The sequence below is a fragment of the Grammomys surdaster genome, unplaced genomic scaffold, assembly GCF_004785775.1.
Source record: "Grammomys surdaster isolate TR1022 unplaced genomic scaffold, NIH_TR_1.0 241, whole genome shotgun sequence".
NCBI classification, from domain to species: domain Eukaryota; kingdom Metazoa; phylum Chordata; class Mammalia; order Rodentia; family Muridae; genus Grammomys; species Grammomys surdaster.
In genome coordinates this window covers 4,989,306-5,009,704 of record NW_021604686.1, presented here as the reverse complement: position 1 = coordinate 5,009,704, position 20,399 = coordinate 4,989,306, and the positions used below count along the sequence as shown (strand labels likewise).

Below are 20,399 nucleotides of genomic sequence, written 5' to 3'. Positions count from 1 at the left end.
TTTTAAAGCCAATTTTTCAGGGTTCTTGTAAAATCAGGACAGAAGCACCAACAGTCGCTCCTTCCACACTAAGAGAGTCATGCGGACATTATTTAAAGAAATATAAATCTATATTAATAATCTCTTTTATCAAAGGACTGTTATAGCACAGCCGACAACTAATCAGACTATATAATATATCGATTAATAATAGCTTCTTCTACTTTTTGTGAGATTACTTCTCTTTTGTCAATTAATTGTTGAGAGAAATTAGGGTTTACCTCTCTCTTGAGAATATTAAACAGAGACTTAAATTCTTTTGTGGAGAGCTTAAAATAAGATCTTATCCAGTTAGCATCTCCTAAAAACTCTTGAAAATAATATGAATTAAGTAAACTCTCTCTCTTTTTTTTTCAGACCCTTTATCTGTTTTTTTATTGGATATTTTACATATTTACCTTTCAATGTTATCTCCTCTCCCATTCTCCCCCAAAATCCCTTATCCCATACCCGTTCCTCCTATTTTTATGAGAGTGTGCTCCAAACAACCTCCTAGTCCCATCTCCCTGCTCTCGAATTCCCCAACACTAGGGAATCCAAACTTTTGGGGACCATGGCCCTCCACTTCCACTGATGTCTGACAAGGCCACCCTCAATTACCTATACAGGTGGAGACATGAATCCCTCCCTTGGTGCTCTCAGGCTGGAGGTTTAGACTTTGGGAGCTCTGGTTGAAACTTTTGATACTCCTTCTAGAAAGGACCAAAGCACCCACACTTTGGTCTTTCTTCTTCTTCTTGAGTTTCTGTGGTCTATGCGTTGTGTCTTAGGTATTGTGAGCTTTTGGGCTAATAGCCACTTATCAGTGAGTGCATACCATGTATGTTCTTTTGAGATTGGGTCACTTCACTCAAGATGATATTTTCCAGCTCCATCCATTTGCCTAAGAATTTCATGAACTCATTGTTTTTAATAGCTGAGTAGTACTCCATTGTATAAATGTACCACATTTTCGGCATCCATTCTTCTGTTGAAGGACATCTGGGTTCTTTCCAACTTCTGGCTATTATAAATAAGGCTGCTATGAACATAGTGGAGCATGTCTCCCTGTTGCATGTTGAAACATCTTTTGGGTATATACCCAGGAGTGGTATAGCTGGGTCCTCAGGTAACACTATGTTCAATTTTCTGAGATACCGCCAGACTGCTTTCCATAGTGATTGTACCAGTTTACAATCCCACCAACAGTGGAGGAGTATTCCTCTTTCTCCACATCCTCGCCAACATCTGCTGTCCCCTGTGTTTTTTATCTTAGCCATTCTGACTGGTGTGAGGTGGAATCTCAGTGTTGTTTTCATTTACATTTCCCTGATCACTAGGGATGCTGAACAATTCTTTAGGTGCTTCTCAACCATTCGAGCTTCCTCAGTTGAGAATTCTTTGTTCAGCTCTGTGCTCCATTTTTTAATAGGGTTCTTTGATTGTCTAGAGTCTAATTTCTTCAGTTCTTTGTACACCTTGGATATTAGCCCTTTATCAGATGTAGGGTTGGTAATTCTTTAAGGGATTTTTGTGTTTCCTCTTTAAGGGCTTCTACCTGTTTACCTGTGTTCTCAAATTTTTTGAGAGTGTTATTTATGTCCTTCTTAAAGTCCTCTATCATCATCATTAGAAGTGATTTTAGATCTGGTTCTTGCTTTCCTGGTGATATGGGGAGTTCAGGACTTTCTAATGTGGGAGAACTAGGTTCTGATGATGGCAAGAGCCTTGGGTTGCTGGTGCTTGTGTTCTTGCGCTTGCCTTTCGCCATCTGGATCTCCTTTGTGCTATCTGTGCTATCTGACTGGAGCCTGTCTTTCCTATTATCTAGGTTGTGTCAGAACTGTTTGGAGTGGGTTTTGCTGCTGTGGTTAGAGCTGAGGCTCAAGATTGCTCAGTGCTCAGGTGGAGACCGGAAGGAACCCGTGCTCTGGGCCAGGAGTGAATTCCTGGGTCCCAGTTACTCCCTGTTTGGGGCAGGTGTTGCAGCCTCCTTGCCTAGGATACTGCTCAGGTTAGAGCTCCTGGGAGCCATACTTCCTCTGGGTTCTGTGAGATTGGATGCAGAGCTGTCTCCTGGGATCTGCCGAGTGCTCGGGCCCAGACTGGAAGGAGCATGTGCTCCGGGCCAGGAGTGAATTCCTGGGTCCCAGTGGGTCTCAGTCACCCCCTGTTTGGGGTGGGTGTTGCTGTCTCCTTACCTGAGATGCTGCCTGAGTTAAAGCTCCTGGGATGCCCTCTTCCTCTAGGTTTTGTGAAGTTGAGTACAGAGCTGCTGCCTGATATCTGCTCTGTGCTTGGGCCCAGACCGGAAGTTCAGATTTTAACTTTCTTATGTTGGACTACTCCTAAGAGTTTATCAAAAATACATTTTTAATATTTTGTTTATAAAAATATAGCTGCAGTAATAGTTCTAAGCATTGCCAGGCCATACTGTGGGCAAACCTTCCCAAATTGCTCATGTTGGGGACACGCATGGCCTTCCATGTCACACCATCGCCGCTGTCCAGCTGCTGTGTCAGTGAGTTAGTGATAATCCAGGACACGTATGTATATACATTCATAGGGTAAAGATGAAGTTTGCTGAGCCCTCCTGTGCCATAGACCCCGAGTGTGGCAAGGAAGGATGAGCGTAGAAGTCCTGTTGATGGTTTAGCTAGATGTCTGCCAGCCTGCCCATGTGAGCAGAGCCGGGGACAGACACAGGATCAACCTGACTTCCTGTGGGATTGAAATTTTATCCCAGTATTACCACCCCACCCCCATATGCCCCAATTCAGCTCTTCTTACCATTAGATATGCCATGGATTTTAGCGAACATTTAAAAGAATAGTTGGAAAGCTTTTCGTGACAACTTTAGAGAATAGCAGTTTGTTTGAAGTCTTGGAGCTCTGATTATGAACTTTAGCTTTTTGATTTTGGTAAGAGAAGTGTTGGCTTCAGCAGGTCCAGATTTAGCCATTGCTGAGAGCTGAAGCCACATCAGAACAGAGCTTCAGCACGTCTAAGGCTGCATCCCTGCGGACGCAAGTACTGTCCCCAGAGATGCTGGAGCCTGGGTGGGAGGGAGCCATGGCATGCAAAGCCCGTGTCTGCAGCTGCATCCTCATGTCTTCACGTTTCACCTGCCACCTTTGAGATGATCACTGTGACATACACTGATGAGGTCCTGCCCGGACAGTGACAAGTAGACTCAAATGGCAGAAAAAGAACTTCACTCCCCAGATAGTTTTCACTTCTGCATATACTTGGCAATTGGCAGCCATCTAAGTGACGCTAGGCATGAATACAGCTGAGCTGTGGAAGCATCTGTGGTCGCTGGGAACAGAGCACACTTGGATGCTCTCAGGCCTTGCAGAGGGCGTAACTCAGCTCCTTTTTTCTTGATCCATGGGCATCTTGGGCCCCCATAGGGCTCTCTGCCCAACCAGGGATGCCCACTTGACTGAGAAGAGACTCCTGACTTAATGCACCCTTTTCCTTATCCAGACCCCAACAAAATTACCTGCTCACTTAGTCAACCTAGTGCCAGACTGCTTTTAATAACTGAAGGAAAGGAAGCTCCACTTGGTGTGGGCACAAGAAATGTTTGCTTGTTAAGAGACCACCTTCTTACACATTGGTAAACATACCCAGTGGTGGAAACATAGTCTATGACTTTTTCTAAACACTGCTGTCTCTCTCATTATGATTTTTTTTCTGCCAGCTAGGAAGCCAAATGCATGCAGCCCAGGGTCTTACCACTAAATAGAAATAATTGCATTGTTTAGATTGGGAGTTGGGTTGGCATAGCCATCCACAAATAGCTGAAATAGAATTTTACATCGTAAGTTTTTTTTTTTTAATTCTAGATTTGGGTAATAGTGTTGTATAGTACTGTAGCAGGATTTCAATTGCTCTGTGCAAGAACATTATGTACAAAATGTCAGTCAGTTCAGAAACACACGCACAGTATTTACAATGCTCTAACTGCATAGATAGTTGAAATAACAAACTGCAGAACAAATAACTTAGGCCCAAACATTTCTAAACCTAGAAATAGAATTTTGAAAAGGTTAGTTCCATTAAAGAAGCCATCACTTTCAGTTTCTATCCAGTGTCACACACACTTGCTAAACTTTTCCGGTAAACAAATGCAGAAGTACCACTGGAAGCACTTGCTTTCCTTTATACGGGTGCAGAGGGAGTGGGAGAGAAGGCCCTTACCCCCCTTTCCCTGGGTCCAGAGCAGACTCCTGCAGAGGGGTTAGTGCTCACTTGGTGGTTGTCTTTCAATGGCAGATTTTGAATGAAAGAGAAAAAGAATCTATTTTCAGCATTCTGATCTGAGATGACATTTTAAAATCTTAACTTTTGAGACTAGCAAGACAGCTCAGTAAGTACAGGTGTTTGCTACCAATCCTGACAGCCTGGGTTCAGCCCCAAGAACTCACATGCTGGAAGGTAAGAACTGACTCCTGCAAGTTGTCCTCTAACCTCCACACATGTGATTTGTGATTCACCACACATACACACACACACACACACACACACATTCACAGACACATATATACACACACTCACACTACATATACACACATGCATATGCACACACACCACATATATCCACACTATGAAATAAGGAAAATAAGGGCTGCAGAGATGGCTCATCAGTTAAGAATACTAGCTGTTCCTACATCAGACACTGGTTCAATTCCCAGCATCTACGTGGCAGTTTACAACTGCCATGTAACTCTGCTTCCTGGGGATCTGACATTCTCTTTTGGCCTCCATGGATACTGCATCCATGCGGCACAGACATGCATGCAGGCAAGATATTCATACCCATAAAATAAATAAATCTTTAAAAAAAGAAAATAAAAATAAAGTATTCCCGTTACTAACGGTGATAGTACCAGAATAGGCATCCCTCACCCAGTCGCTATAAGCAGGATCGACAGAATAGAGACGTGTGAATGGAGCACAGCTCCTTCGGCTTTGGCCTTCTTTTCTCAGCAGGATTGCTAGGAGACAGTTGAAAGACCCCAGGCCAGGGGCTCTCACTGTGCGAGCAGTGCTGGGCCGGGGGCTCTCACTGTGCGAGCAGTGCTGGGCCGGGGGCTCTCACTGTGTGAGCAGTGCTGGAGCCCGATAGAGGGAAGACTCTGAGCCCTCCAAGTACTGGCTCCAAGTGGGGCTGGGTTCAGTGTCTGTCTGTAAAACCCTTCAGGTTAGCGGAGGCCCCCTGAGCTTGAGAACCACTGCCTAAGGCATCCATTGCTTTAATTTGACTCTTCTTTTAGAATAATAGTAGTTATCAAGAAAAAGATTTTACTCAACAGAACTTCTTCTATTAGCCTAGATAATATTGTGTTCACCCTGAAATGTCATGATTTATACCATGGGGGCTGGAGAGATGGCTCAGCAGCTAGAAGCAGTTGCTGCTCCTGCAGAGGACCTGAGTTTAGTCCCTAGCAACCATGTTTTGTGGTTCACAGTCACTTGTAACTCCAGTCCTGGAATCTCATGCTCTCTTCTGGCCTCCCTGGGCACCTACATATAAACACATGTAAATAAAAATATTTTCACACATTTCAAATATTTTTATAAATATTTTCAAAACCAAGTTAAACCATGAACTATGAAACACTAATCAGTCCCTACCCTTCCCCCTCCCTAATTATTGGGTAAAAGATGAAAGTATTAGTACTTTTCTCTTGCTTTGTTTAAAGACTTTGCCATGTCAGAGTTTCAGTTAGTGAAATAAATATACAGCCCACTGGTCAGAACAAGAAGTATTCATCTTCTAGATAATTTTCCCTGCAGGCTGACATTGTTATTAATAAATTTGATCACAGGGTGAGTGAGCACAGGCTCATGAGCTTGCTTTAGAAGCTGGGTTGGTTGCTTACCTGCAAGGAATCCCCTCTCAGAAAGTGCCAGAAGCTAGTGCTTTTCTCTTCTGAATATGCACCGTATAACCATCGTTCCATTAACTTCCCACAGGAGAAGAAGAGGTTAACAATTAACAATGTCGCTCGAAAGTGGGACTTGCAGCAACGAGTTGCCAATATTGCCAACACTCAGGACAGAAAGGACTCTGAGTCTCCTGCTCAGGACTCCTGTCAGATCGATGGAAGCACCGTCTCTGCGTTTCCAGAGGAAGCAGGGTATGCAATGGTATTCTCTCACAGTACTGCCATTCCGAAAGCTGAATTTAGAATGGAGATGGGGGACTGTTTCGTACATAATTATTTTTGAGGAATAATTTTCTTTAAAAGTCAAAGTTGAAATTAAGAAGAGAAAATTTGAAAATATAAATCTGCCTATAATATTTCCCTAATGAAAAAGCCCTCTAGTGGTTTGTTATTTTTTTGTAGGGGGGAAATCTAGATGACTAAATGCAGCCCGTGAGGCCCTCTGTTCACACACATGGGCTCCTAGATACCCTGGCTCAAGGGAGCATCCGACAACTCCCATCTTCCCTGCACCTCCCTTCCTAGCCTTGTCCGCCTTAGGCTTTTGGGTGAGTTTGTTGCCTGTTGCATCTGTTATCCTGTTCCCTGAGTAGCAGCTTCTGCACGCACCTTTAATGCTGCTGATGCAAAGGATGGCAGGTTCAAGACCATTCTGAGCTACAGAGTAATGTCAAGGCCACCGCTACCCTGGGCAACTTAATGAGTCTTCATCTCAGAATTAGAGACCAAGAAAGTAACAAGAGGCTGGGCTGTGGGTCAGTGGGAAAGCACCTGCCTGGCATACACAGGGCAGCCCCAGTCCAGCACTGGAAATGCTCTGGACAAATGCTACCCAGTTGCTGCCTTAGCCCCAAGGAAGCTTCAAGACAAGCCCAACAAGGGCAGGCCATGGAAGGGTCAGATTCAGACACGGGAGCGCACTGCCACAATTTTGAGGACTGTGGCCTGTGCCGTGTCCCTGGTTGTTTGCAGCCTGCCCCAGGAATGTTGCTGTCATCTTTAGGGCCAGCAGCAAGCCGCAGCTTAGGAGAACATGAGCAGGGAGTGAGGATGCCAGCCCGTCTTGCTGAAATTCGGCAGACCATCCCTTGTTCTTCATCGCGTACTCTTACAGTTACGCTGTTTTTAGACGTCAGAACTTGGGGAGTGTGGATGTGACTGATCTTCCTAGGGTGCGTGTTGTTTTGTAGAAGACTAGAGTCCATAATCTAGCTCCTTGTCTACAAGTTCTGCCCTCTTTAGGGCTCTAGTTAGAGTCTGTGATCTCTGCTGCTGCATCGAAAGGTCCATAACATTACGTCTGTTCTGCAAGCACAAAGCTTGTCAGCAGAGAGCATTGAAGCCTTGAAAACTGTTCAGTGAAGCTGACATGTCTGTGGGACATATGTTTTTTGACTTCAGAGTTAAGCTATGCGCCGTGACGCCCTTCTGCATCCCTCAGAGGGAAGAGCCCCAGCATCCGACTCAGATACCCCCTTTTCATCACAGCTCAGAATCTGTTCAAACCTTGCCACACTGTGGCGCTTCATATCGGAGCCATTCCTTCTTTCACGAATTGTTTTTAATCTGGAATTTCCTATTTCACCCTATTTTAAGAGCTGAAAGAAATGCAGCTGTACTACAGTCAAAAGTTTCTCTTGTCTCTGGAATAGAGCCGCACTTCCTGAGTCCGCTGTCCCCCTGACTAGTCCAGGCTTGTCCTCTTTGAGTCCTTGTAGACCGGCTTTTTTCTGAACTTTGGTTTGTCCTCAGATCCTCTTCTGTTTCCCACACTTGCTTTCTGTCCTTGCAGCCTCTGAGGTGGAAGGATCCCTCCGCTGTAGCGCTGGGGTTTTCTTCTTCTCCACTGTCTAGCTCAGGAAGCTTGTGTGGGTTGGTGGCTTTAAATGCCTATTACAGACAAGATCACCAAACTGTGTCTTTTCCTTTGTGGCTTACCCGTTTAGATGTTGCATAAGAAAGATATTATAAAAAATTAACTCCCATTCATAAAAGTTTAAAGTGTGGTCTTCATCAGTCTTTGTTACATCAGTTTGGTACAAACATGCTTTTCATGTTTGAGATGAGGGCTAGCTTTTTATTCCCTTCTATGGGAACAACCACTTACTCAATTGTTAAATTCAGAATACTCTTTCCTTTCCCCATTGGGATCTATCTGGATGTTTTGTTTGTTTGTTTGTTTTTTGTTTTTAACCATGGGAGGAGGTGAGAGTTTCTTTCCTCTGCACTCAGGATTAAGCCAAGGCGTCACCACTCTTAGTGAGAGCCCTTCCACAGAACTCAGTCCCTCAGCTCTTGAGTCACTCCCCTGCACCAACTCACCTCTCGATCCATTCTGTTCATTCCTCGGAGGGCTCTCTCAGCAGAAGGGCTGCCATCTTTACCTTATTCCCACTACAGTCAAGGATGCCACCCGTCTCCTCCTTCAGCACTGGACAGTCTTCACTTTCCAGCCTCCTAAAACTGCTGGGCTCCCTGCTGCCAGCCGTCCTTCCGTCTCCAGCTTCTGTGGCTTTATCCCTTTGCAGTCATTTTACATTCCCAAGTGGCACCTTGGAGGGAAGAGATTTGGACACGTGTGCTCATTCCTGGCTGGTACTTTGCCTGAGAGTACAGGGTAAATCATTTAAATGTTAGAGATTGTATTCCTATATTCTTTATAAATCTTTAAAATAAACTAACCCTTGCCTGTGGGGAGTGAGGTAAGCCATTTTTCCTAAAGGTGGAAAGCTAATATGGAGAGCCACGGTCTTTTCTTTAGTGTTTCAGTGTGTGCTTAAGTGCTACAAGTGCTTTCCCACTTAAACCGTCATTGATCGTCCTTAGGATTTCATAATGCTAAAAGGAAGGTAGGTCATTCTTGTGTTCCAGTGTCCGTGACCTTTGACCTATGGGCATATAACTAAATGCCTAGGAACAAGTGTGCATGAGAACATTATGGGTATATGAAGAAAATAATTTCTTTAACAGTTTGCTATATCCCATTAATAATTTTACTGTCCTCTGAACTTGGAACAGCTCAATATTAAATGGCACACTACAGAGGTCTCTTGCCCATCAGAAATGGCAAAATACTAGGTGTATTGTTTCCTTTGCTTACATTGGATGCATGCTGTGAAGCTGGTTTATTTTTGGTCATTTCCTGTCTATGAACACTGGTGTTTTAGCCAAAGCTACTATAAGAAAATATAAGGCATAAAATGAATTTCCACATTCATGAATGCTGTAATAGAAAATCCATAAAATGAGTTACTGTGGGGATCAGCACCGCTTACTCTGTGGGAAAAGAATCTTTGGAAAGACTTGACGTGTTCCTGTTCTTGTCTGGTATAAGAAGGCTAAAGACAAAAAAAAAAATGCAGGCCTCTGGAATAGTGTCCTTTTGGTCAGTGTGTTCATTGGGGTGTGGTCTGCAGATGGCCTGGCTCTTAAGAATTTGACACTTTACTGCATCAAGTCAACCCCTCATCTTTCCTTAGGTTGCTCCAGTAATTGGAGAGACACAGGAGGTTCCCTGGTTGTCTTCAAGCGAGCTGTTTGATGATGTTTGGGCTTGAAATTAACCGCCAAAGAGCTTGGAGATAATTCCCGTTGGCTGTCTACTGTCTGCCATCTCTTACTTTTGAGTTGGGGAACATAAGTCGTGAGGTGCTTGGCTTTATGCAAAATCAAGTTTGATTTCCACAGAGGAAGCCCTGCCTTTGTCAGAGTGTAGGTTCAGGCCGAATGAGGATAGGAGTCTGGGCAGACCCAGTATCCAGTCACCTACTAGAAGCTGAACTCATTCCTAATTCTTCCTTCCCTCACTTTTCATGGCTAATCAACCAGTAAGTCCCCTTTTATCTTCTCTTAAATAGTTGGTAATATGTTGTCATTCATTGAGAGTGATCTCTAAGTGTACTGAGCTAAATACAGGCATGGTTTCATGCCTTCATTATTTCTAATCTTCACAAACCTCTGAAAACAGTGTTCTGGGATCACCATTTATAGACAAACTGAAACTCAGAGGCCCTCAAGCTTCTTGGGAGAGTGGCAGGCAGGTCTGGAGGCTTAGCCAAAGGCTGTCTGTTTCTTAACAATGCCACCTCTCCTGTATGTTATCTCGTCTTTCTTCCATGCCCTCCTGTGAGCTGGTTGACCTTGCTCTGGTCTTCATATTAATCTCCCTACATCTCTCCTCTTCCTCCCAAGTCCTTCACAAAGTACACGTGCTAATAGATCTGACGTGGGTCCTTGAAGGCAGACAGTGTATGCTCTGTACCTCTCTTCCTCCCTCCCCCCCTCTCTCTCTCTCTCTCTCTCTCTGTGTGTGTTTTGCTGGGTGTTGAACCCAAGGCCTCAGCCATGATGATATTCTACTTCCAAGCTAAATCCCAAGCTTAAAACATTTCCTGCTCTTCATCCCTGTGGATGACTCTGACTTTCCAGCTTTGCCCCCACATCACTATTCTATCTGTCCGTGTTACTGTTCTCAGAGTCTGGACACACTGAAATTGAGCTTTCACCAGTTACACATGTTCAAGTTTCTGTCCTTCCCTTCTTCCTCTTGCCCCTTGTCTGCTCCTGGTAAAAAAAACTGTGGCCACTACTCAAGGGTTAGTTCAAAGGCTGCTGCCTTTTGAGGCCCAGCTTCTCCCTCTAAAGAATTTGTCCTTCTTCTGTTTCCATAGCTTAAACTTGGAATACTCATTCTGTGACAACAAGTACATTATATTTATTGCATATGTCTGTCTTCTTTTCCCTCCCCTATCCAGATTGGAAAATCTTTGAAGGCAAGCGTATCTTGCTTTCTTTTTATATCGCCAGTGTCTAGCATAAGACCTCGGATACATAATAAGCTCTCTGCAAAATCCTATTGATTACTTCAGTGACGTAGTAAGGTAATTTTAGTTTAGAAATTATATGCCCTGCACGTATCAGGTTGCTTGCTTGATGGGATTACAGTAGCTATATTCAGAGAACTATAGCTCCACAACTTGGCTTTACAAGCAATAATCTTGATATATCACATATATATGTGTATATACCACAATATATGTCTTGATATACATATATGTATATATATATCACATATATATGTATATCAAGACACACATATATCATATATATGTATACATATCTTGATATATACATATACCTATATCAAATATGTGTATATTGCACATGCACAAGCTCTTTTATCTATCTTTATCAATACAGATAATTTAGTCACCTGTGCCAGAAAACTTAGCACAGAGCTTTGTACATAACAGCTTTCAGGCTTGGGTCTTAAAAAACAGCAGCCTTTGAACTGTGAACAAATGAATTAATATGTGCATATCTCTAACTAAAAAAGATATGAACCTACTGACCATTCCTATAAGGAAAACTAGAAGGATACTTTCCAACATATAAACATATAAAGTTTGTTGTTTGACAAGCTTTCTATATCATTTTTATGGAAGTCAAGGATGCCTTGTTAGAGAAGCAGATTAGTAAGCAGTGGCCTGAATTTGAGGCAAACCCCATCAGCTTCATCCTGAGCTGCCTTGGCCTTGTGTGACCTGGGTAACAGCTGTTCTGTTTCTTCTTGGCAAGAGAGAGGCTGTCTACAGCACAGCACCCACGTGTCTCATCTCTGGGAGGTCTACAGCAGCGAGGGCTCCCTTTGGCTTTGCTTCCTGACCATGCCACAGCATCCAGCCTGTAGGCTTATTTACTTTCTCACTCTTTTCCCAATGGTATGCTTTCCAAAAGTGTGCACGAAATTATCACCTTATGATATTAGACTTTTTACTTTTGAGTTTATGTTTCTTTTAAAACTCAGCCTCTAATAAATATCTGATATGGAACAAGATCCCTTCCCAGGAGGTTTACTCATCATTTTGGTATCTAGCTAATTCTCTGCTATATTGACATTAAAATTAACCTTTGTCTGGTGCTATGGCCATGAGGCACACCCATAGCAAATGCCACTTTTCCCTTCACCTTCCTTCAGCCACCTGGCTAGCCTTGTTAGCTCTTATTGTGTGTTCGTGTCACTCTGTCCTGTGGCCTGTTTGCCGCTATTATACCTACGGTTGGAACATCCTTTAAGGATTTAATAGATGCCCTTGAACGTCTTCTCAGTTTATTAATTCAAGAACTGTTTAATGAGTTGAGCATTGCTAGATGTTGACTCTGCTGTGGTACAGGCAGACACGACACACAAGGAGCCGTGTGCAGTGAGCAGTGTTGTGTGCTGCTGTCAGTGCTGTCACTGTGAGTGTGTACCAACACTCTCCCTCCTTTGTGCAGCAAATGCTGACTGCTGTCTTCTGCCCATCGCAGCCGGAACCATGCTGCCCCTCCCTCACCTCTCTATGTTGTCTCCACAGTAGATGGAGATAGCTCTTTCCTTAGTCTGTGCTGTTATCAGCTTTTCCCTTTTAGACCTAAGGCTGGTCTGCACCTCTACGCATGGGTATTTGATTATTTCCCACCTTAATCCTTTGAAAATGACTACAAGGATGACATATAAAATAACTGTGTGTAGTTCCTTGATTGTACATCCACTTTGAGTACACAAAGGTCATTAGCTAACTTCTAATGAATAGACAAATGTGTAACAATTCACTGAGACCGTTGAACTAAATCTAATAAGCCAGTGAGTAACAGTTTGTCAGACTTACTGTCCAACATCAGCATTTTAACCACTGAGGATCCTTCTACTATGTTGTGGAAAGCCCGTTAGTGAACCCCAGGGTCCAGATGTGAAGACATACGGCCTTTAGCTTCATGAACTCACTATGTAGAGGAGGAAACAAACGTGCCAGCATATAATTGTAATTAGTCTGCGATGTGAAACACTGGTCCCAGCTAGTGCACAAGTCCCAGCTAGCTGTGCACAGAGCAGTCGAGGGCAGAGAACAAACGCCCAGTGGAAACACACAGGGAAAGTCAAGCATTGTACAGGTTTTGAGCTGGAGCAACAATATGTTATCCCTCTGTTGATAGAGCAAAGATTCTGAGTTGGATCAAGGAGCTTTACTGATTCTCTGCCACTCAGGTTGGCTCTTATGGGCAGCATGGCCGCTGCTTTGGAAATAACAGGAATGGCCTATCAGTAGAGTATCCAGTATGGTACGGTGTGTCTCATAATTGTTTTTTTTATCACTCTTGCTTCAATTTAGGGGGAAGACATGGTTGATTTTTATGCTTACAACTAAACAATACACTTTTAGGTTTTAATCATACTATTCAAAAATAGAGTCAGCATTTCTCACTTAACTTTGTAACTAAGATAGAAACCAGTTTAAAGTTATATATTTTGTAAGCATTTTATATTGTATTTTATAAATAATATTTTATAACTCTTATGGAAACATATTATAAAATGTATTTTTCTAGCTAGACAGCTTTATAAATTGGGAAACTGTATTTATGTTGTTATTAAAATATCTCAATAACAGATTTAATGTACATGGAATTATTGTTAATATCATGAGTAATTTGGACTTGGAGGTAGGTTTGTATGAATAGTTTTCCTATTTTTCAGCTAAAATCACGACTGGATGTTAATGTTAATATTTCAGATAATCCAGTAAATTAATCTAAGGATACATGTGATAATAAGACAACAGGGAGGCTGTGTGGGGAGGAAGGGGAGCAGCAAGCAGCAGGGAGGGATGAGGGGGGGAAGGACGAGAGGGAGGAGGGATGAGGGGGAGGAGAGCGGGAAGAAACCCAGCATCAGGGAAGAGGAAAACGCCACAACAAGCCTGTCACTTTCCAATCTGAGTTTTAAAAATCTAATTAGTGTAGGATGCTCTGGGTTTAACTGGAGATGGAGGGTAATGAGTATAAACTGTAACGCACTTTCCAACACGCCGGTCAAGCCTGTTACTTCCTTTGTGTGCCTGAGATGTTACTTAAAGAAAGACTTTTGCAGGTCTCTAGATGGAGGTCTCAGCAGTGCGTTACAAGGCTTGTCTGTCACAGAAACACACTTGGTGGAGATAGATGGAGAAACCCTTTCGCTGTACGGCTCAGGGGCGCTGGAATGCCTGGATCGTAACTGGAGTGTTCAAACAGCTGGCATGGTCACCACCGTCTCATTCACGTTCATCGAGTTTGATGAAATTGTTCAAGTACTTCCCAAACTGAAGATGAAGTTTCCAAATTCTCTGGTAAACACTTTCCTTTGGAAGTATATTTGAATTGTTCTTCATTACAGCTTGTGTGTTCAGGCCAAAGCCTGCCTCAGCTTCGTCTTCTGTAGTTTCTTCTGTGTTGATTCTCTGGCACTGGAATTTAAATTAGTTCCATAAATGGCCTTGCGGGCTTGTATAGTATTAGGAATTATATCTCTAAAGACAGTCCTTCTTGCAGTAGAAAAGACCAATGGAATTCTATGCACGTTACCTATCTCAGTTTCACGAAGAAGGCCACACAGCCCTATAGTGTGTATTCTGGCATCGAACCCGGTGTGGATGGCATGTGTATATTCATTGTGTGATCTGACAGCAGTCCTCCAACAGCACTGACTGTTTACTTCAGTCTGCTGACTCCATGGCGGCCTCTGACTGTGGGTATTGCACTAGTTACCGATAGGCATTGGGAAGCAGTTACAGTGAGTTTCCTCTTGAGCTTTTCCTACAGTGTGTGTCTCTGTTTACCCTTTTACAGTAGAGGATTTCCTTCTTTGTTATCCCTAAAGAAGATAAGTTAAGTAGAAGCAGGTGTTTAGAAAGAATATCCAAACTTGCAAATAGATCATTTGCTTTAGCGTGTCTGTTGTAGTGTTTTGATTCTCCTTGGCCAACTTAAGAAACCAGCATGGTTTTTGGAAGGATGCAGTGTTGACAGTGCTGGTTCTCAGCATCAGGGTGAGTCCTGTACTTAGAGGTTTCTGGAATGTTCCTTTATACATTAAAGTAAATGTAAAATGTGTAGACTCTGCAGAGCTGGAAAGAGTCTGAGTTATTAGATAACGTTAAGGAGTCCTGGCTGCTGACAGAAGAGCATGTCCTTCTCTGAAGGAATGACCTAAAGCTCAAGTCTTGGGTAGATGCCGTCCATGTCTGATGGGTTGGGTACGTTGAAGTTAAAGGAGCTTAGAGCAGGCTGTTGATTTAATGTGACTGAAAACATATTTCCTAAGCCTAAAGCTAACAGGATTCCACAGGAAATGACCTGCAGAGTGTTAATGTTAGTATTTAAGGTGGTTACACTCAGAGCAGAGACCTTGTGTGTGGTTTATTATTGCAGCACCTTAAATTCAGGGAGACCAACCTTGTCATGCTGCAGCAGTTCAACGCCCTCGCACAGCTTCGTCGGGTCGACCAGTTGACAATCGATCCTCAGGGAAACCCAGTGGTCAACTTTACACTCTGGAAATACTACGTACTGTTTAGGCTCAGCCACTTCAGCATGCAGAAAATAAACGGAACAGAGGTAAGAAAAAGCAAAGCAGACTGCAGAATGAGCTCCCAGCCGACGGAGCCCCTGACAGCACACGGGGTGACAATATAGCGGTGACAGAGCTGTTCAGAAATGGCATTTCTGAAAAATAAAGTATCAGCATTCACGATATTAAAAAGGAAAAAAAATACACAGACAACACATGCACACTCGTGCACACACAATACACATACCCCCCAACATGAACATGCACATAGATATGCACACACGCACACACTCACATGCACAGGATCTATAGCAGTGAACAGCTTCTCTCCTGGTGACTGGTAGCTACTATTCCTGTTGTTTGTAAGCATTCAGAGAAGAGAAACTTTGAAAGAAAATGACACTTAAAAGAGAAAAACAAATAAGTGTAACTTCTGCATTTAAGGCAGCCTTTTTATGTTTCAAAATACTCTTCAGACTGTGGAGACTGTACTAGAGAGGATGGAGATAAGTGTCCCATCAAAGATGGGACAACAAAGCGGAGAGAGAAAGTCTAAGCACACAGCTGGACCACTCCATTAGCCGTTGATCATGGCTGCTGTGACATGTTGTGGAGCCACTCAGGGCCCAGCTGTATAGCCGGGAAACTATGTTTGGACAGACTTTTCTGAGTTTGTCGCAAGCCTAATCCTCCAACTACTCAAAGACTGTGTGCTCTTTAAATAATGACTTGGGGAAAAGAGGAAACTATTCTTCCATCCCTGTTGAAGCTAAGTAATCTTTAAACTGTTGTTAGTCTCACTATGGTGCCTCTTGAGGTTCAGAAGACTTCCCTGTTATAAGATGACTGGTAGTTAACTTTGCTGGTATAGTTTGTTGTACAACTAGGACACCACAGGCACCTCCAGCCTCGACTTACAAAAATCCAGCATGCTCTTGGAAGCATGGAGATCTGTGGTTCAGTGTGAAATCAACCATGGTATGCTTCAACCAAAGCAGGCCCAGAACAGTAGTGTCAGCCTTGTATTAAAGTGCCAGCAAAGTCTGAAACCTCGAGATGAGCAAAAGTTGCCTCCACAACTCCCCAGCTAGTTCTCAGGAGTCTGCCTTCAGTCTCCTGTGCCCTTCAGTTCTATATCAGACAACGCTTGTAGCTCTGGTAGGCCTGGTAATTAGCAGAACGGTTTTCACAATTAATCAGGACTAGAAACACAGAGGTTTGGGGGCTGTAAGTAAAGGATTCTTCCTCATTAATGGCCTAACTTGATGTGCTGGTTGGCTGTAAATAGTAGATTGCCCAGGTGTGGAATTGCATTACTACAGAACTGCTGAAGAAGAAAGCATATTGTAATGGCACAGGGAATAAACAGAAGCACTGCAACGTTCTAGTTTAACTTTTAGAAAATGCCAGCACTAGAGTATTTGACATTTTATTAAAATATCTGAAAGATATGCCTTCTCACATAGTCTTGTCACTTTATACCATATATGCTACAGTTCTATTTCCCTTTCTGTAGTAGAGCAGCACTGCCAGAGGTAGAATTGAATGTTGAGCATCAAGGAGATGGAGCAGTGGCCCACACTGGCCACTAGGTGACTGTGTTGGACCAGACAACTTAGCTGTCAGCTAACGGAAGGCCTTGAGAAGCAGCAGCCCTCATCATGTAGGTCCAGGATAGCGAAGAACTGGTTTACACTGACTGGTGTATATATGATGTGACTGAATTATATATGAACTATGGGTTGTTTTCTCAGAAGCCACTTCTTTAATGTGTTATCACAAATACACACACCTGCTCTTCCAACACTGGAGAGGCTGAGACATGAGGTTGGCTGTGAGTCCCTGTCTCTTGGTGACAAGAGCCATGAGGCAGTGCAGAGAGGGCTCAATCTGAAATGTGCCTACTGTGAAAGTCTGAGAACCTAGGTAGATCCCCCAAAGCCAGGTAAGTAGGTCTATCCAGGTAAAAGCTAGACCTGCAGCACACATCTGGACCCTGCAGATGGGTGGGTCAGAGAAAGGCAGGTCACAAGGGCTCACTGGCCAGCCTGTCTACCTGTACCTATTTTAAGATCCAGGCTGAATGAAAACCTGCCTCATAGCCAGCATCTTGAGAGTGGCTCAGGAGATACGATGTCAGCCTCTAACCTCTATGGGTGCATGCACTGTAGAGAATGTCTACACATTCACACACATACATACATGTGCACACCCCTACACCACACACGTACACTCTCTCCAAATAAATGAATAGATGAAGCTGAAGGCTCCTCTGTTTTTAGAAACCCAAGACCTTTTCCACAAAGGTGAGGCTGTCTCAGCTTCTCCTCTGCTGACAGCGGGACAGGTAACCACCGCAGCAGCTCTCCTCTGCTGACAGCGGGACAGGTAACCTCCGCAGCAGCTCTCTTGTGCGTAGAGAACATTTTGCAACATCCCTGGCTCTGTGCACTAGGTGTCAGTCAGTAGGACCCTCAACCAGTCCAGATGTTGTCACGTATTCCTGAGTGGACGATGTGGATCCTGGTTGGGGAATTGCATTATACTGCGTAGATAAACCAACTGTATTGAAAACGCAGGTCACGTTACTTTTAGATTGCTTAAAAATCAATCTCTTTAATGTCATGATAATAGAATTAAAAAATAAAACCATAATTTTTTCAAAAGTTTTTTTGAGCATTTATAACTATAAAAAGTACTAGAAGGGGTTAGAGGTAGTGGTGCACACCTTTAATCCCAGCACTCAAGGGGCAGACATGGCTGATCATGAGTGCAAGGTCAGGCCGGTTTACATAGTGAGTCCCAGGCCTTCTGGGGCCACACATGAGACCCTGTCTCAAAAAACAGAAAAAGTACTAGAAGTGATACATTATCAAATTCTTTTTTTTTTTATTGATTTATATGAGTACACTGTAGCTATCTTCAGACACACCAGAAGAGGGCATCAGTTTGCATTACAGATGGTTGTGAGCCACCATGTGGTTGCTGGGAATTGAACTCAAGACCTCTGGAAGAACAGCCAGTGCTCTTAACCGCTGAGCCATCTCTCCAGCCCCTATTATCAAATTCTAATGTTATTTTATCACCATTTTATATTAAATATACCCAGATATGAATCCTATGACTATATAAATGAGTCCGGCCTTTAGCTATTTGGTTGGTTGGTTGGTTGGCTGGTTGGTTGGTTGGTTGGTTGGTTGGTTTGTTGGTTGGTTGGGACAGGGTCACACTGGGTACGACAAGGCTGTCCTTGAGCTAACGTACTCCTACGTCAGCCTCCTAAGTGCTAGGATGACAGATGTGTGTCACCACACCTGACTCTTTCAGTAGTTTACTGACTAACACAGGGATGAGCCTTCAGAGTATATACTTGGGACACATTATTCTTTATAGGGAAAAGGTTGCCATGGATTTAGAAAGCACAGGAGTGTCTTTGCTAGTCTACCAAGCATTCCATCTCTCAAGAAAGGGGCAAAAGCATCCCAATAGGAGCAAGCGATGTGCAGCACCTTCAGATGAAATCTACCCCATTGACGTTTCCTTCTGAGTCACACTAATTTAAGAAGCTCTAGTATTCTTTTTGTAAAATAGCCTTTAAGGGAATGGGCTATGGCTCAGCTATTTAAATGCTGGCTAAGCAAGCAAGAAGATTGGAATTTGGATCCCCAGAATCCACATAAATTCCCGCCTGTAATCTCAACCTTAGAAGGAAGAGGTGGGATCCCTGTAGTAAGATGGCCAGTGAAACTGTATGTACCAGTGAGCCCTGGGTTTGACCCAGACCATGCTTCAGAATGTAACGTGGAAAGATAATTGAGAAAGAATACTGACATCAGCCTTGGGCCTCCACAGGCACACACACAACCACACACACACACAACCACACACTCACACATATATACACACGAACCTACAAGCACACATGCATGCATGTATGCCATAACACACACAAAACCATATGCATGCATACACATCTGCAAACACTCTTACATACATGCTTGCATACCACACACCTGCAAACACACATATGCACATGCATGCAAACCACACACATGTACATGCATAACATACACACGCACACACAGACACATGCACACACATACAAACAAAAAGAAAAACCATCCTTTAAGAATTTAAGATGCCTCTAGCACAGTCCTCAGGACACCTGACAATCAGAGCTATCTCCTCAGCCCTGGTCAGCTTCCAGGAATCACATTTGAGCGTCTCCTCTGTAATTAGACTCAAAGGAAAACAAGTCACCATGAAGACGTCCACAGCCCAGGGAAATGTACTTTCCTATGCTAAAAGAAAGTTCGTAATCTAGACATTCCTTTGAAACCATATTTTCTGTATCCAGCTAAGAAGCAGCGCCATCTTGACCCTCCTCTGCTCTTTCTTACCAGGTGACACAAAATGACATGATAATGGCTGAGAGGCTCTTTGGAATCCTAGCACATGTAGCATCCTCCGAGCTGCCTCAGTACCGCATGATTTCAATTCTGGGTGATGCCAGGTAACCCTGATTTTTTTAATAGATTACCATTGCACTAGAAATACGTCTTAACTGTGACAGTTCTGTAACCTACAGACAACGTACCCCAGGCTAATCTTGTGGCTGGCCCTGTTCAAACTTAGAAGGAATAAATGTGACTAAGACAATGCCAGTGTTCTCCTGTGGTTCTAGTCTAACAGCTAAAGATGCACATGGACCACTAACATTGGTCTGTCAGGTGCAGCAGGAGGGTAGAAGTAGAGACTGGTTTCACTTGAGAACACTGGACACGGCTTCCTGTTTATTTATTTGGGAATGAGTGGGGGGGGTAGAATATGGGGAGATTTATTTTTAAAAACTATAAATGAATAAATAAATAAATAAATAAATACAGTGGATAGATTCTGAATTCATATCTTACTCCAATGCTTTTGATTGATCAATATAAATACCATCTACAATCCACAGAGCTGTTCCGAGATATAAACATCCTGGGGGTGAAGTGTTTGCTGAATAAGGACCTGACATTGGCTCCCAGCACCTGTGCAGAAGCTGGGTGGATCCC

At 43.4% G+C, this 20,399-nt stretch overlaps 1 protein-coding gene across 3 annotated transcripts in view; it reads left to right on the top strand.

The window, feature by feature from the left end:
* Lrrc49 (leucine rich repeat containing 49) overlaps positions 1 to 20,399 on the top strand; it is a 111,241-nt gene that overhangs the window by 79,495 nt on the left and 11,347 nt on the right. For 2 of the 3 annotated variants that reach the window (XM_028774527.1, XM_028774529.1), the window contains 4 exons: positions 6,004 to 6,167; positions 13,885 to 14,122; positions 15,204 to 15,389; positions 19,746 to 19,855. In XM_028774527.1, coding sequence (XP_028630360.1) covers positions 6,004 to 6,167; positions 13,885 to 14,122; positions 15,204 to 15,389; positions 19,746 to 19,855 — 698 coding nt within the window. The remainder of the gene's footprint in view (positions 1 to 6,003; positions 6,168 to 13,884; positions 14,123 to 15,203; positions 15,390 to 19,745; positions 19,856 to 20,399) is intronic. The other variant, XM_028774528.1, reaches the window with a different exon arrangement.